This window comes from Blastomyces gilchristii (assembly GCF_000003855.2).
Source record: "Blastomyces gilchristii SLH14081 genomic scaffold supercont1.4, whole genome shotgun sequence".
Classification (NCBI taxonomy): Eukaryota; Fungi; Ascomycota; class Eurotiomycetes; order Onygenales; family Ajellomycetaceae; genus Blastomyces; species Blastomyces gilchristii.
In genome coordinates, this window is record NW_003101679.1 from 3,377,957 (window position 1) to 3,394,686 (window position 16,730).

Consider the following 16,730-nt stretch of genomic DNA (forward strand, 5'->3'; position numbering starts at 1 on the left):
ACACTGTGTTTGAGCTTTAAGATTCATTCTTGAGTCTTTGTATTCATAAACTCTCATTTTCAAATCTGCTACTCTTACTTCAGAGATCTTTGACTGTTTAAGTGTCTTTGTATATACTAGAACAGAGGCATTTCTTCTGCTTTGTCTGAACTCAATTGAATTTAGTCATACAGGCTCTTTTCTCAGTTGAATAGAGTTGTATTCTTCTAATTCATTTTTGAGAAGTAGCATTTCTTCTTCACAGTCAAAAATTTCAACTGAAATATTATGAAGAATGAATTTATTTCACTTTTCATCTCTCTCAGATAGAATTGTTGTATTCAGTAGAGATTCTATTACTGATTTTCAGAGAGTCTCATTCTGAATGAGAAATTCTGCTCTGAATTCAGGCATTGTAGTCAAAATAATAGAATTTTCAAAGAAAGATAACTCAATTGAAGCTATGACTGATTTTCAATCTTCAATATCAGTCATTAACTGAGAAAAGAACTGCTGATTAATTTCATTTCTAGTTCTGAAAATGAGATTTGAGTTTAACTTGTTTTTTTGTCAGATCTTGTGATTTAAGACTTTGAGAATAAGTCTTCTATTTCTGAAGATTTGAAAGTTCTTCTCTTTATGCATTTCTTTTTTTTTCTTTTTGTGAACAGAGGTCTGAGTAATATTCTTCTCAGTTTTCTCAGAATTTTGAGTAGATTTTGAACTAGCAGGTTTAGAGACAGCAGATTCTGCTACTTGAGCATATATTTTCTTCTGATTTGAAGAAGAAGATGAAGAAGTGAAAGATGGAAAAGAGTCAGTGACTGTACTTAAAGATTTCAATGATTTTTGAATTATATTTGAAATTTCAAGTTTGAACTTGATCACTTCTTATAGTTGTCTAGCCTGAGTATGAAGAATTAACAGAACTTCTTCATTCTTCTCACTCAGACACTGTTTTCCAAGAATTTTACTTGCTTTTTCCAGTTTCTGTATTTCAAGAACTTGTTGTTTCTCTATTTCTTCCTTCTTTCTTCTCTTTAGAATTTCAATCTCAACAACAGCATCTGGGAAAACATCTTTTTTCACATTAACTGAGTGTACTCTTGAACTCATTTTACTCACTGAATGAAAAGTTGATCAGACTGTTTCAATTGAGAGATTTATCAGTCTATTTTCAAATGAAAAGTTGGTCAGACTGTTTCAATTGAGAGGTTTATTAATCTATTTTCAAATGAAAAGTTGATCAGACTGTTTCAGTTGAGAGATTTATTAGTCTATTTTCAATTAAAAAGTTGATCGAACTGTTTCAAAAGAAGAATGAAAGACTTTTGTGTATAAAACACCTGATTTCTTTTCACACTAGTTCAGTAACTAGGTTAGATTTTTGAAGAGAATCTAATAAACTAAAATTGATTTTTAAGATAAATTAATAAAATCTTTACAAACTCTTTCTTGAGATACAGTGAGGAAAAGTATGATATCAATTGATAATAAATCAGATAATATGACAGTTTTTAAGAGAAAAACTGACAAAAAATAAGTCAATTTTTTGCAGAGAAATTGATTAAAACTATTCAATTTTATTCTAAATCATTCAATTCTTCTCACATAACAAGTGTGCAACTCAAATCAGTTAAAAAAGAGTGTAAAAGAGAATTAAGTATTAATGAAAGCTCTTCAGTCACTGAAAAAGTAATTCTTACTTAAAAGAATATGAAATTATGACAGAAAACAACTCTGTTTTTAATTCTTTGTAAGAATATTGTGTAAAACTCAGAGAAAAACACCTTACTTTTTCAAGAGAAGTAAAAAACTATTTGTAAGATCATTTTTTTTTTTTGCATTAACTGATATAGAAGAATGAGATAGAAACTGCTAAGATATACACTACTGTATACTCTCTATTAGACTGGCCGCCTGAATCATGAATTTCACGTTTGATTCCATTTGATCTGATCTCATACATTTCTTGGCGTGAATCCCGCTGGGACTGGCTATCAAAAAAACATGTAAAGTGACTATATATCAGATCTTAAAATGGAACCATGACTTGAAAAAAATGAGAAAGTGATCTCATTTGATCCCATTTAGTCCCATTCTTGGCATAAAGTGACTATTTTTAGACATTTTAAGGTTTTTTTAGACTATTTTTAATTTTTTAAAAAGTAACGCTTTTTGGTAACACTCAAATGAGATTTAAAGTCATTTAAAGCAATAAAAATAATTTAAATTGAGAAGTGGAAATCATGGTCTCATTTGGAAAATGTGACAAGAGTAGACAGTAAGTCTCACTGAGACAGTATGAGACTACTATCTAATGTTAAAACTGTGTAATGAGATCAGTCGAATTGGTAATGAGACTATCAAAAAATCTGGTCCTGATCTCAGACATGGTCACACGATCAGTCTACTCTCTATCAAGACTTTCTCTCTTCAGAGTCTTGATATTATAGAGAATATAAGTCTGTTTCTATATGATAATATAAATATTATTAGTGAGATGTGAAGGAACTGGTTATTTATATCTCAAAATAGAAGACTTTGTCAATGATTATATTACTATAGATTTAATTCTCAAATTCAATAGAAATCTAGTATTGCTGTTCTCAATTCCTTGCAGAATCTATTGAATATTGAGATATTAAAACTAGATTTAATATATCTCACTGTGCAGGGATCAAAGGCTCAGTCAGATCTTGAGATATACTGAATTTATAGTTGTTGATGTGCTGTTGACTTATTCTGTTGACTTATTGTCCACCAGTTATATATCAAGTACTGTTGCTAAGGTATCTTTTTGTATTGTTCTCCTGAGGATGAGCCAGATTGAGAGGGGCGGTACAAGGGTGAGACTTGGCGTTGATGTCTAGATACACTGAAGACAGACAGGGTATTCACGGAGGTTGCACTTCAGAAGTGTCTGTTGATTATGTGCTTGATATTATTGCTGAGGTATCTTTTTGTATTTTTCTGCCGGGGATGGGCCAGATTGAGAAGGGCGGTACGAGGGTGAGACTTGGCGTTGATGTTTTGGAACATCAAAGATGGACAGGGTTTTCGCGGATGTCGCTTCTCTGATATCTCCACAATTACAGATCGGGGATCTTTCAAAATTGAGAAGATTGGTGCATATGGCTAGGTCTTTTCACCTTACAATTTGTATGGCAATTTGGCCCGGGGTTGTGGTGTGGTAGGGGAGAACGGGGGATAATCCCACACAGGAGTTTCAAACAACGTCTGGTTCACGTTTGGCTGGATAACTCCACCACCACACGGGGTATGCGGTCAGCGATGGGGTCAAAATGCTCGTATGATTGAGGGCTTTTCGATGGATCTATCGGCGGGTTCTTATTCAAAAAATCGAGCGAGTTTGTGGTGGAGCGGTGTCTTATGAATAGTGTACAAAGAAGCAGTGAGTGAAAGAGCATCTGATTGATGTTACTCTGCTTGTTGAGGAAAAACTTCACACTCAGGCAAATGCCACATATGTGAACAGATGAGATGTGAGAAAGGAAATACAAGTAGTGAATCAGATTCAAAGAAGAATGCTCTCTACTCAGAAGAATAAAAGAGAGATAATCATCATCAAAGTTATATAATAATAACAGAAAACAGAAATCAGAAATCATATAACAATATAATCATATAATAATATAATGATATAATAATATAACAATAGATATTATGCAATTAATGAGAAATTACTGAAATGAACATCTCTTCTAGTTAATATAAACACTCTTCTCTTCTATCTGGACTGGAAAATATGCAGAATCTCTCAGAGAATTTACTCAAAGCAGTAAGAAAAGCAGCTGAGATCACTAAATCAGAAGTGAAACTCTGTATGTGTACAAGAACTCTAAATAAGATCAAGGCCTTGTGTACACAGTTATTATTATTATTATTCTTATTCTTCAATTATAGATGTATGCAGTCAGAGACTATGACATCTACCTGAGAACTAAAAGTTCTCAGGGTTTTTTCTATATCTATAAAGTTAACTATTATACATTCACCGATTTCAGATATGCAAAATCAGAAAATTCCAGCTCAGTATATAAAAACTGTTTACAAATTGCAGTATTTTAACATCTTCTGATACTTTGAAACCATTTGACATGACAAAAGAAAAGAGAACACAGTCTTAAAGATAGACACATTAAATAGATAGGTAGAAAAGAATAGAAAGAAAAAAGTAAAGCAATTTGTGTACACAGTGACAGGCTGAGACACAAGCTAAGCAACAATTGATATTCACTGCAGATCCAGTATTTACTATGAAGAGCTTCACTGATGTCATCATTATCATTAATAAGAATAGAGAAAATCAGGTCATAGACCTGTAATAAGAGATCAAATATTTACATAGACAGATAATTACACTGAAGCTGAAGATTTCATCACAATCATTGATAACTTGCTTAGAAGTATACACATTATCTGAGACTGCTGTGCAGAAGGAGAATTCAAACATGAAATATTTTAAGTCAGAAGATCTGTCAGAGTCACTAAGCTTCAATGATAACTGAAAAAATAATACTGCAATCAGCTGACTAAGTCAGATATAATTATATTATCAGATTGAACATGAACTCACAGACAGACAGTTAATGAAATTTTAACAAGTCTTAAGATCTGCTGTGTTTCTACATGAAAAAGTGAAGTTATTATAAATAATCAGTGAAAAGATGAATCTCACAGATCTGTAGTGATATTCATTTCTATGAACATGAAATGAGTTTTTCAAATGAATCTTATACCACTTTGAGAAAGTGAACATATGAGATAAGTGATATAAATACTTCACTGAGTGTAGATAAGTGAGTAATCTTATATTATACTTCACACACTTCAGCTTACACTATCTTACATTGAATAAAGAGCTTTCAACATCTTTCTGTTTACAGATCTTTATTCATAGTCTTATATCTGAGTTGAGAGTGAAATAAAAATGTTTAACCTTATAATCAGACACAGTGAAAGAAGTATATAATATTCTCATTATACAGAAGTAAGTAAGTCAATTGTAATAGAAAATACTATAATCAAGTATGTCTTAGTAGAGAATGAATAATCAGACTTCTATAACATAAGTCATACACTCAGACACAATGAATCTAGATTTGAATGTCATTACTAAAGCACTGAATCTCTCAAAAAAGAGATTCTCTGAATGAAAATCTTGATATTATAAGTATCAAGCTTGCTTCAACTGCAGATGCTAAAATCATGATGCAAAGAATTACACACAGCATGCACAGTCAAGAGAAGCAAGAAAGTCAAAAAACTAGCAGAATCAGTAAGCTCAGAGACACTCACTGATATTCTATAAAAAGTCTTCAAAGTGAAAGAGATGCCTGTGTTAGATGACTCTCTAAATCCTGCAAATATCAAGAGAAGGCAGACTTCTGAATAACATGCAGATGAGAATGATGAAGCAGATACTTATCTCAATGTCTTAAGATCTGAAATGTTTATGTGTAAAGAACACTTGAATAAGAATTGAGAGATGACTGTAAAAGTGTTAGCAGATACAGAAGCTTCTACACAATATATTGATAATTATATAATTCAAAGACTAAAAGAGGTCTGCTAAGTGAAGAATTTCTAATATATAAGATTGTTTAATAACTAATATTTAGTATTATCTGCAAGAGTAAGAGTTCCCTTACACTTCAGAGAATGATCTTGCTATATCTGAGTGTGAGAGCTGCAGAACATGAAATACAATCTTATTCTCAGACTTAATTAATTTCAAAGATTTAATATGCAGATTTAATGATGTACATATTCTATACAGTTAACTGATAGAAAGAAAACAGTTCATACAATTCTATCAACTGATATGAGAAGGACATTTCACATCTCTGATATAGAAGGGTTAAATCTGCTTATACATTAACAAGTAAAGAGACCAATTCACAAGATATCATCTGAAAGTATTCTGTATATTATACAGGATCTGAAAGCAGAGAAAACCAAGATACAGAATATATAGAAGAACAAGTGTATGAAGAAACTTCTGAAGAAGTATAAGAAGATCTTTCAAACAGATCTTTTACTGAAATTGCTGCCAGAATGAGGATTCATGCATGAGATTAACATGAAGAACATGAAATCAGTCAATCAGAATGTATACTCTCTGTTATAAACACATCTTAAAGAACAGAAGCATCAGATTACAGACCTTCTAGAACATGATCTTATACAATTCTCATCAAGTATATAAGACTTCTCAGTTCTATTTATAAAAAAGATGAGTGAGGAGTGACAGATATGTATCAATTATCAAGCACTTAACAAGCTTACAATCAAAAATAAATATTCACTGTCACAGATTCAATAATAGTTGAATACAGTTAAAAACACTCAATATCTATCAAAGATCAATCTTCTCTCAGAATACTAGCAGATCTGTGTAGACAAACTGTCAGTACTGTGAACAGCATTTAATATGTAATGAGAAAAGTTCAAATTCCTGACAATGTCATTCAGTCTGATAAATGCATTCATCATCTTTTAAATAATGATGAATACAATTCTCTATAAATAGAATGAAATCTCATACCTTGTATATCTGAATGACATCTTAGTTTTCTCAAACTCATATAATAAACATCTAAAGTATCTCAATGAAGTGCTTACAACTCTGACAGAGTATAAGCTCTATATTAAATCAATCAAGTGAGTGTTTGAAACAGAAGAGTTAAAGTTCATGAGACATGTAATGAGTGATGACTGTATACACTTTATCTCAGAGATATTGAAAGTCATAGTGAATTTATCATGACTGAGAAATATACACTATATACAACAGTTTCTTAAGTTGGTCTCATATTATCACAGATTTATTAAAGATTGTGCATGAATAGCTGTATCACTCTCAGATCTCTTAAGAGAAACAGATATCAATATGCAGAAGAAGAAGTTTCACTCAATTATTTGAAATATTATATGCAAAGAGGTCTTGCGCACACTGAGAGAACATGTGACAATATTCTTAGTGCTTATTCAATCAGATTATGATAAACCTTTTTACATCAAGACACACATATCTAAATAAGCTATCAGAGACACTCTTCTGCAGATAAGTGAGAACAATAAGCTGCACTCAGTGATATACAACACTAGAAAACTATCAGGCGCTGAGCTTAATTATTCAGTGTATGAAAAGAAATTGCTAGCAATCAAGCACACACTGACATTGTGAGATAGATATATCAACAACAGATATATAATAACAGTTATTATTATTATTATTCTTCAATTATAGATGTATGCAGTCAGAGACTATGACATCTACCTGAGAACTTTTAGTTCTCAGGGTTTTTCCTATATCTGTAAAGTTAACTATTATACATTCATCAATTTCAGATATGTAAAATCAGAAAATTCTGGCTCAGAATACAAAAACTGTTTACAAATTGCAGTGTTTTAACATCTTCTGATACTTTGAAATCATTTGACAATATCATGACAAAGGAAAAGAGAACGCAGTCTTAAAGATAGACACATTAAATAGATAGATAGAAAGAAATTAAAAGAAAAAGATAAAGTAAAGAGAGACTGTAACAAAACAAATTATTAAAAGATAGTATATAGCTGTTTTAACAGACTATATCTGATTGATTTTCTCCTCTTCATATTCAGATAATTCTGAATTTAGCCATTTTCTTGTAGCTGATTGAGTTTCTAATAGAAAGTCTATTAAGTATTTAATTCCTGTCTCAGTTGAGAATAAGAATCCCATATTTAATTGATTTAAATCATACTTCTCTTTCAATCTGGCTCTGAGACTATTGTATAATGCACAGTGTATTACAATATACTCAGGATTCTCATTTGCATTGCAGAATGAGCATTCTATTGAGTCAAATCTATCATCAAATCTTTGTATATAAGATTTGAAATAGTCATATCCTAGTTTCAGCTGTATTATAGATGAGAATATTTTCTTTTTACATTTAATTGAACAAGATTTTCACTTGAGTTTTGTTTCAAATCTTGAATAATATATACTCTTCTTTTGTTTCTGTCAGCTTTCATTTCACTTGTTTAAATAAGATTCTTTTATTTTTCTCTTCATAAAAGATCAGAATATAATTTTTTGAATAGATCTGCTTAATTCTGTATTCTTTTTTACAGCTGAATCAGTCAATTCATTATCATGAATATTCATATAAGCAGGAACTTAGTGTAGATGAATTATCAGCTTTGATATTCTTCTCTTTTGAATTTTTAAAACAGAGTTTAAGATCAGTTCATGATTCATTTGATTATTACAAATCTGACTATTTCTAAGTCTTTTTAAAGCAGCTTGACTATCAGAGAATATTCATATCTCTTTCAAACTATTTTCTCTTTTATAAGATTTTATTTCAATGAGTTTGAAAGCTTTCACTATTATAAATAGTTCAGTATCAAAGACTTCAGATTCACAGTCTAGATTTCAGAAATCTAAGATAAAATTAATATTATCTTCAGTATAAGCAATGTCTGCATCTAATCTATTTAAATTCTCATTTTTTAAGTCATCTGAATAAATCAGAATAGAGTCTTTTATATTGATTGTAGAAATTCTCTTTAAATACTATTCATATTCTTTCTCTTTTCATAGTTCACTTATTTATAAGTCTATAAGAGATTCAAGCTTTTCTCTTCAAAGAGATAACTTCTCATGAATAACTTTTTCAATATTTAAAGAAGACACTTGATTTTTAATCAGAGAGTATAGTCTGTACAGTTGAGAAGACATTTTCTTTAAAGAATTATTTTCATTTCAATCAAGAAATCTATTTCAATTCAGTTCATTTTCAGAGTTAATTGATGAAAATAAAGAAGAGACTCTTTCTCTGATTATATGATTTGAGATCATCTTTATAACTCTCAGAGCATAGTTCATACAGATCTTTTCAAATCTAATAGCAGAAGAAGGAATTGAAGCTTCAATTTTCATTGCTTTAATAGAAGATCATTTGAATGCTCTCAGAATTCTTCTCAAGACTCTGTTTTACAGACTTTGAAAGAGTTCAGTGAAATTCTCTTGATTATTTCATCAAACTTGAACTTTATAATCAGCTACTGATGTAATACACACTATATATAACTGTCTCATAGCCTGGAAGAATAGACCTCTCTCTGTATTTGATAGTCTGATTATATTGTTCAATAGTCTTTCTGCCTTGACAGTTCTTTGTTAAATGTGATATTTAAAATTTAACTTGAAGTTTAATCATACTTCTAATCATTTGACATTTACACTGGGTTTAATCTCTCTATTTAAAAGAGTTAGAGATAGTTCTTTCTCATTGAATCTAGAAAAGAAATGAATTAACTCAGTTTTATTCATATTAAATTGAATTTAATTGATATCTGCTCTAATAAAGATTTTCTTTGCAGCTTCTTCAATCACTTTCAAATTCTCTTTAATAGTTTTTGAGCTGTAGACTAGATTAATATCATTCATATAACTTGAAGATTGCACTATTCTTATGTTTCTATTTTTAAGTAGATATGCAGTGTATATTACAAATAAAATGAGTGAGATTAAAGATTCTTACAGTACTTCTATTTTTATCTCAGTCTTGTCTTATTTTATTTCATCAAAGAAAAGTTGTATAATTCTTTTAGATATAAAACAGTTCACTCATTTTATTAGAGAAAGTGACAGTTTTAACATCTTTAATATCTGAATTAACTTTGACTTTGAAACATGATCAAATGCTTCTTTTATATCAATAAAAACTGCAGTTGAGATCAGATCTTCATACTTTGCTATTTGAATATTATAAACAACTGAGAGAACAGTGTCAATTGTAGAACACTATTTTCTATCTCTCATTTATTCACTGAATAAAAGAGAATCACTGATAGAGCTTATAAAAGATAGTTAAGTAGCTATTATCTTTTCTAAAATCTTTCCTAGACAGTTCAATCAAGATATTACTCTATATGACTTGAGAGTTGAAGTTTTTCTATTAGGTTTTGCAAGAATCACTTCAGTGTCTTCTCTCCAGTATTCAGAATAATATTCATTTTTCAAGAGATTGAAAAAGAGCTCACAATATTCATTCTTTAAGTAGAAGTATGTATTTTGAATAATTAAGTGATTAATTGAATCAGGTCCTGCAGCAGTCTTAACTGAACTTGAGAAGATAGCTGACTCTAATTCATCTTAAGTAAGATCAGGCCATTCCCAGTCATTTTCATTAATATAGTTGAGAAGTGATATATTCTCTTCCTCTGAATCTGAATCTGATGAGTTTTGAAAGAGAGTTCTTATAAAAGCTTAACATTTTTTCTCAAAAGACTTTGCTGTATATGATTCATTCTGAAACTCATATTCTAAGATTGAAAGTTTTGCTACACTTCTTATTTTAGTATAGTTAAAAGCTTTAAAAACTTCTTTTTCTTATACTTCTTTAAGAAATTTATTTCAGCAGTCTGTTTTAGTTTTTTTAATATCTGAAAAATATTCATTTCTGACAGCTTTGAACTCTTTATCAGAAATTATATCATTCTTTCAATCTCTTCTAGTAGTAGTCAATTGTTTCCTTTTAGATGTGATATTCTCATTTCATCAAGATTTTGAATACTCAGAAGACTTTCTCTTTGAAATATTGTCTTTAACACTTACTAGAATAATAGATGTAATAAGCTTCACTCTATTCTCAAGTATTTCATTTGAGATATCTTGATCAGGATTTCAATACAGCTCACTCTGTCTTTCAGATTTTAACAGTTTTATACTTTCTTCAACTGCCTTTCAGTCAGCTTTTTCAAAGTTAAACTGATTAGAGAGAAGAGAGTTTTCACTCATTTATTTCTCACTCAGTTCAATATCAAATTGAATAATCTCATGATCTGATTCTGATGTCTCATTTCAATCAATAAATCAGTTTATAAGTCTTTTTTCTATTAGATTTTGTGATATGAAGATTGGATGTATAATAGATTTCTGTTTCATGTCTTTTCTAAAGAATGTTTATTAATCAGACTTGTTAATTAAATCTATTGAATGCTCAAAGATTCAATCAATCAGATTATCAGCTCTTACTGCTCTTTTGCATTCTGAATTTCATCAGAGATAATGTGCATTGAAATCTCCTATAATTATGGAGTTTCTTAATGCAGTTATATTCAGAAATTCTCTATTAATTATCCAGATGTTATTATTTTTCTTCAATGACTTTTCATTATAGATATTTATAAGCTGTATAGTATCAAACTCATTCTCTTTATTCATAGTATCACTCACCAGAATATCAGAGTCAGACATGATACTAAATCTTAGATTAAATTAATATCTTGATCTCTTGCTTTCATAGATCACTACTCTTAACTTTATCTCAGACTTTTGAGATAAAAAGCAGCAGTAGCTTGAATGAAAAATAACATATTTTTACTCAGCATTAAAATTCAGCTTCTGAAGTAGTATAAAATCAACTTTTTATTCAAATGTAATTTAAAGACAAGAATAAATACAATTTGAGTTTCTATTCACATTATTTTAAATAAATGTGATTTTTGAAGAGTTTTTAAACTTTTTTTGTTGTTTTTATTGTATATTCATACTAAAAGAGAGTAGAGTGGAATCTAATCACTATTATCAGATAGTAGATTATAACTATTCTGAAAAGTAGAAATCTTAACTGCTTATATTATATCTAGTTTATCATCAGAGTCATTTCTCAATTCTCTAATCTTAACAGAAGTTTGAGAATTCAAATTCTGTTTACATTTAACTGAAGAATTGAAGTTTGAAGATTTAGATAGTTAAGAGTTTCTTCTTTTTAAGCTTACAGTTGTGAGTTTACTGACTTGACTATTCTCTTCAGTTCTAGATTTACTTTGAGCTTCATCTTTTCTTCAGTTCTTTTAAGTTCTAGAAGCAAACATACATTCTTTTGAGCTAGATGCATGTTTTTCTTTACAATTAGAGCATTTAAGCAGAGTGTGTTGACATATTTCATCTCTTTTTAAGCATATTTCATATTTATACTTACTAGTTTTGTGATCTCTGATACAGAATGCACATTTTGAGTCTCTGAAATAGAAGATTGTAAAGTGTTCATATCTTTGACAGTTTGAACACTGTGTTTGAGCTTTGAGATTTATTCTTGAGTCTTTGTATTCATGAACTCTCATTTTCAAATCTGCTACTCTTACTTCAGAGATCTTTGACTGTTTAAGTGTCTTTGTATATACTAGAACAGAGACATTTCTTCTACTTTGTCTGAACTTAATTGAATTTAGTCATACAGACTCTTTTCTCAGTTGAATAGAGTTGTATTCTTCTAATTCATTTTTGAGAAGTAGTATTTCTTCTTCACAGTCAAAAATTTCAACTGAAATATTATAAAGAATGAATTTGTTTCACTTTTCATCTCTCTCAGATAGAATTATTGTGTTTAACAAAGATTCTACTGCTGATTTTCAGAGATTCTCATTCTAAATAAGAAATTCTGCACTGAATTCAGGCATTATAGTCAGAATAATAGAGTTTTTAAAGAAGAATGACACAATTGAAGCTATAACTGGTTTTTGAACTTCAATATCAGTTATTAACTGAGAAAAGAACTGCTGATTAATTTCATTTCTGATTCTGAAAATGAGATTTGAGTTTAGCTTATTTCTTTGCAAGATGTTCTGATTTAAGACTTTGAGAATAAGTCTTCTATTTCTGGAGATTTGAAAGTTTTTCTTCTTTTACATTTTTTTCTTCACTTTTCTATCAATAGAAGTATGAGCATTATTCTTCTCAGTTTTCTCAGGATTTTGAGCATGTTTTGAGATAGCAGATTTAGAGACAGCAGATTCAACTGCTTAAGCATATGTTTTTTTCTGATTCAAAGAAGAAGAAGAAGTAGAAAAGAAGAAAGAAGAGTAAGATGAGAAGTCAGTGATTATACTAGAAATTTTCAATGTTTTTTGAACTGTGTTTGAAATTCCAAGTTTGAACTTGATCATCTTCTGTAGTTATCTAGTCTGAGTATGAAGAATTAACAGAACTTCTTCATTTATCTCACTCAGATACTGCTTTTCAAGAATCTTGCTTACTTTTTCAAGTTTTCATATTTCATGAACTTATTGTTTCTCTATTTCTTCTTTCTTTCTTCTCTTCAGAATTTCAATCTCAGGAATAGCATTTGAGAAAGCATCTTTTTTCACATCAACTGAGTGTATTTTTGAACTCATTGTTCTCACTTAATGAAAAGTTGATCAGACTGTTTCAATTGAGATATGTATTGAACTCTTTTGAAAAGTTGATCAGACTGTTTCAATTAAGAGGTTTCTAAGTCTGTTTTCAATTGAAAAGTTGATTAGACTGTTTCAAAAGAAGAATAAAAGACTTTTATATATAAAACACCTGATTTTTTTCACACTAGTTCAGTAACTAGGTTAGATTTTTAAAGAGAATCTAATAAACTAAAATTGATTTTTGAGATAAATTAATAAAATCTTTACAATCGCTTTCTTGAGATACAGTGAGGAAAAGTATGATATCAATTGATAATAAATCACATAATATGACAGTTTTTGAGAGAAAAACTGATACAAAATAAATCAATTTTTTGCAGAGAAATTGATTAAAACTATTCAATTTTATTCTATATCATTCAATTCTTCTCACACAACAAGTGTGCAACTCAAATCAGTTAATAAAGAGTGTAAAAAAGAATTAAGTATTAATAAAAGCTCTTCAGTCACTGAAAAAGTAATTCTTACTTAAAGGAATATGAAATTATGACAGAAAACAGCTCTGTTTTTAATTCTTTGTAAGAATATTGTATAAAATCCAGAGAAAAACACCTTACTTTTTCAAGAGAAGTAAAAAACTATTTCTAAGATCTTTTTTTTGCATTAACTGCTGCAGAAGAATGAGATAGAAACTGCTAAACTATACACTACTATATATTCTCTATCAAGACTTTCCCTCTTCAGAGTCTTAATATTATAGAGAATATAAGTCTGTTTCTATATAATAATATAAATATTGTCAGCAGGATGTAGAGAAACTGGTTATTTATATCTCAAAATAGAAGACTTTGTCAATAATTATATCAATATAGAGTTAATTCTCAAATTCAATAGAAATCTAATGTTGCTGTTCTCAATCTCTTGCAGAGTCTATTGAATATTAAGATATTAAAACTAGATTTAATATATCTCACTGTGCAGGGATCAAAGGCTCAGTCAGACCTTGAAATATACTGATTTTATAGTTATTGTGTCTGCTGATTATGTATCAAATACAGTTGCTGAGGTATCTTTTCATACTTTTCTGCTGGGGATGGGCCAGATTGAGAGAGGTGATACAAGGGTGAGACTTGGTGTTGATGTCTAGATACACTGAAGACAGACTGTGGAGATTGCACTTCAGAAGTGGCTGTTGATTATGTGCTTGATATTATCATCAAGGTATCTTTTTGTATTTTTCTGCTGGGGATGGGCCAGATTGGGAAGGGCGGTACGAGGGTGAGACTTGGTGTTGGTGTTTTGAAACATCAAAGATGGACAGGGTTTTCGCGGAGATTGCTCCTCAGATATCTTCACAATTACAGATCAGGGATCTTCCAAAATCGAGAAGATTGGTGCATATGGCTAGGTCTCTTCACCTTACAATTTGTATGGCAATCTGGCCCGGGGTTGTGGTGTGGTAGGGGAGAATGCGGGATAATCCCACACAGGAGTTTCGAACAACGTCTGATTCACATTTGGCTGGATAACTCCACCACTACACAGGGTATGCGGTCGGCGATGGGGTCAAAATGCTCGTATGATCGAGGGCTTTTCGATGGATCTATCGGCAGGTTCTTATTCGAAAAATCGAGCGAGTTCGTGATGGAGCGGTTTGATTATACAATAACAGTGATCACAGATTATAAAAGTCTCATCTATCTATAATTAACAATGAAACCTTTTAAACACTTAGCATGTTAAATCTCAGAGTTCCAAGCATACAATCTTTATATTAAATACTGAAAGGAATCAGACACTGTGATGCTTGATACAATCAGTTACAGACTCAAATTCATAAATGAGAATTCTGTAAATCAGGCATAAGAAAAGTTTGTATTAAACATACTGAGAGAATGCAAGAAATCAGAATAAGTGAATACAATAATCTCTCACTTGAAGAATAGCAAGATGTCAGATGATAAGCATCTTGTAAAAGTAGTAGAAGAGATGCTTTCAAACTTCAAGCTGAGGAAATTGAAAAACAATGTTATACTTTACTATGATCTAGAATATGTGCAAGCTCTCTATCTAAAACATTTATTTAGACATGACTTGATGACTGATATACACAAGGAATTCAGTCCCTTAGAAAGCTCTGAACTTATAAACATACTTGAATTAAGAGTATACTGATCAAGCATGATCAAGAACATTCAGATGTACACTCACAAGTGTCTGAATTGTCAGATTGTGAAAGAATCTAAGAAAGGATTAGAATATAAGAAAGTATAATATTAGATAGAATGTATAATATAATCATTTGAATGATGAAGAGTGAATCTCATAGACATATTACTATGAATGTCAAATGAAATTTATTGAATAATCACTGCTATTGACTATACTACTAGCTGGTCAGTCATGAAAGCAGTTTCAGAGATAATAGAGAAGATGATGATAAAGTTCCTACATAGTGAGATCTATGTTAACTATGAAATACTGTGTGAGATTCTAACTGATAATGATACAAATCTCATAGAAGAAGTAGTGAGGCATTTTATGAGCCAGTTACAAACAAGATATTATAGAACAATATTATATCATTCACAGATGAACAGAAAGATAAAATACTTGAATGAAATCTTAAATAACATGCTAATAAAATATCTAGTGAGCAAGCCTATATAACTATAAGATGAATATCTCAGACAGATGCTATTAGTCATGCAGATTTGACAGTATACAGTCTTCGAGTATTCATAATTCTATCTGTTATATGAATTGCATTCACACATCTCAGAGAATGCTTCAGAAAAGATGAGAGAGAGAACAGAAATTACAGATGCAATAGTCACAGACACAGCAGTCACAGATATGAAATCAAGATTGAAAGAGATCAGTCATACACATATAAAAGCTAACAAGTTACTCCTTAACTGAGTAATTCAATCAAAAGGAATACAAGACTCACTGGTTAAGAAACCAAGTCTCAAGATAAGAACATAAGTTCTTATATGTAATAAAAGTTCTGAGAAGTTTTAATCTAGATGATTTAAGTTATATAAGATACTCAAATCACATTCTCTGAGAACATATACATTGAAAGAATCAGAGAAACAGATCTTACATAACTTAATAAATGATTCATATCTTATAAAGATAAAGATGTAAGATCTGAGTAGATTATAATTATCTACAGCACTATTATCAGTATTGAAAAAGAAGAGACTTATAATTGAAAAGTCTTGTGAAGTAAGAGAAATCATAGACACTTACAAATCAGATAATCTCACTTATTCTGATCTTTTCACAATTATAAGAAAAGAATGAGAAGAAATGAAGAAATCAGATAAATATTACACTTTAATAAGTGATATGACTGTAGCTGATTATATGATAATATGCTACAGATAGTAAGTGTAATACAGTAAAGAGCAGTCTCATAGCAGCAGACTTATATATAAATTAGATCACAGAAGAAAAAGGAATTCAGAGTTGAATTCAACTGTTTACATCAGTTTAATCACAGAGATAACAGAGAATAAAGCATCTGAAACATTCACAGA

General features: G+C 30.1%; 3 protein-coding genes across 3 annotated transcripts; 1 reads left to right on the forward strand and 2 right to left on the reverse strand.

The window, feature by feature from the left end:
• Positions 1-570: 570 nt before the first annotated feature.
• BDBG_16716 (uncharacterized protein) lies at positions 571-750 on the reverse strand (the record flags this gene model as incomplete). The annotated part of the gene is made up of 1 exon (XM_031724606.1): positions 571-750. A coding segment is annotated over one exon (180 nt), but the record flags the coding sequence as incomplete, so codon positions are not given.
• Positions 751-11,882: 11,132 nt separating this feature from the next.
• On the reverse strand, positions 11,883-12,165 carry BDBG_16717 (uncharacterized protein; the record flags this gene model as incomplete). Its single annotated transcript, XM_031724607.1, has 2 exons — positions 11,883-12,075; positions 12,151-12,165. Coding segments are annotated over 2 exons (207 nt in total), but the record flags the coding sequence as incomplete, so codon positions are not given.
• Positions 12,166-15,372: 3,207 nt separating this feature from the next.
• Positions 15,373-15,834, forward strand: BDBG_16718 (uncharacterized protein; the record flags this gene model as incomplete). The annotated part of the gene is made up of 2 exons (XM_031724608.1): positions 15,373-15,450; positions 15,604-15,834. Coding segments are annotated over 2 exons (309 nt in total), but the record flags the coding sequence as incomplete, so codon positions are not given.
• Positions 15,835-16,730: the final 896 nt, after the last annotated feature.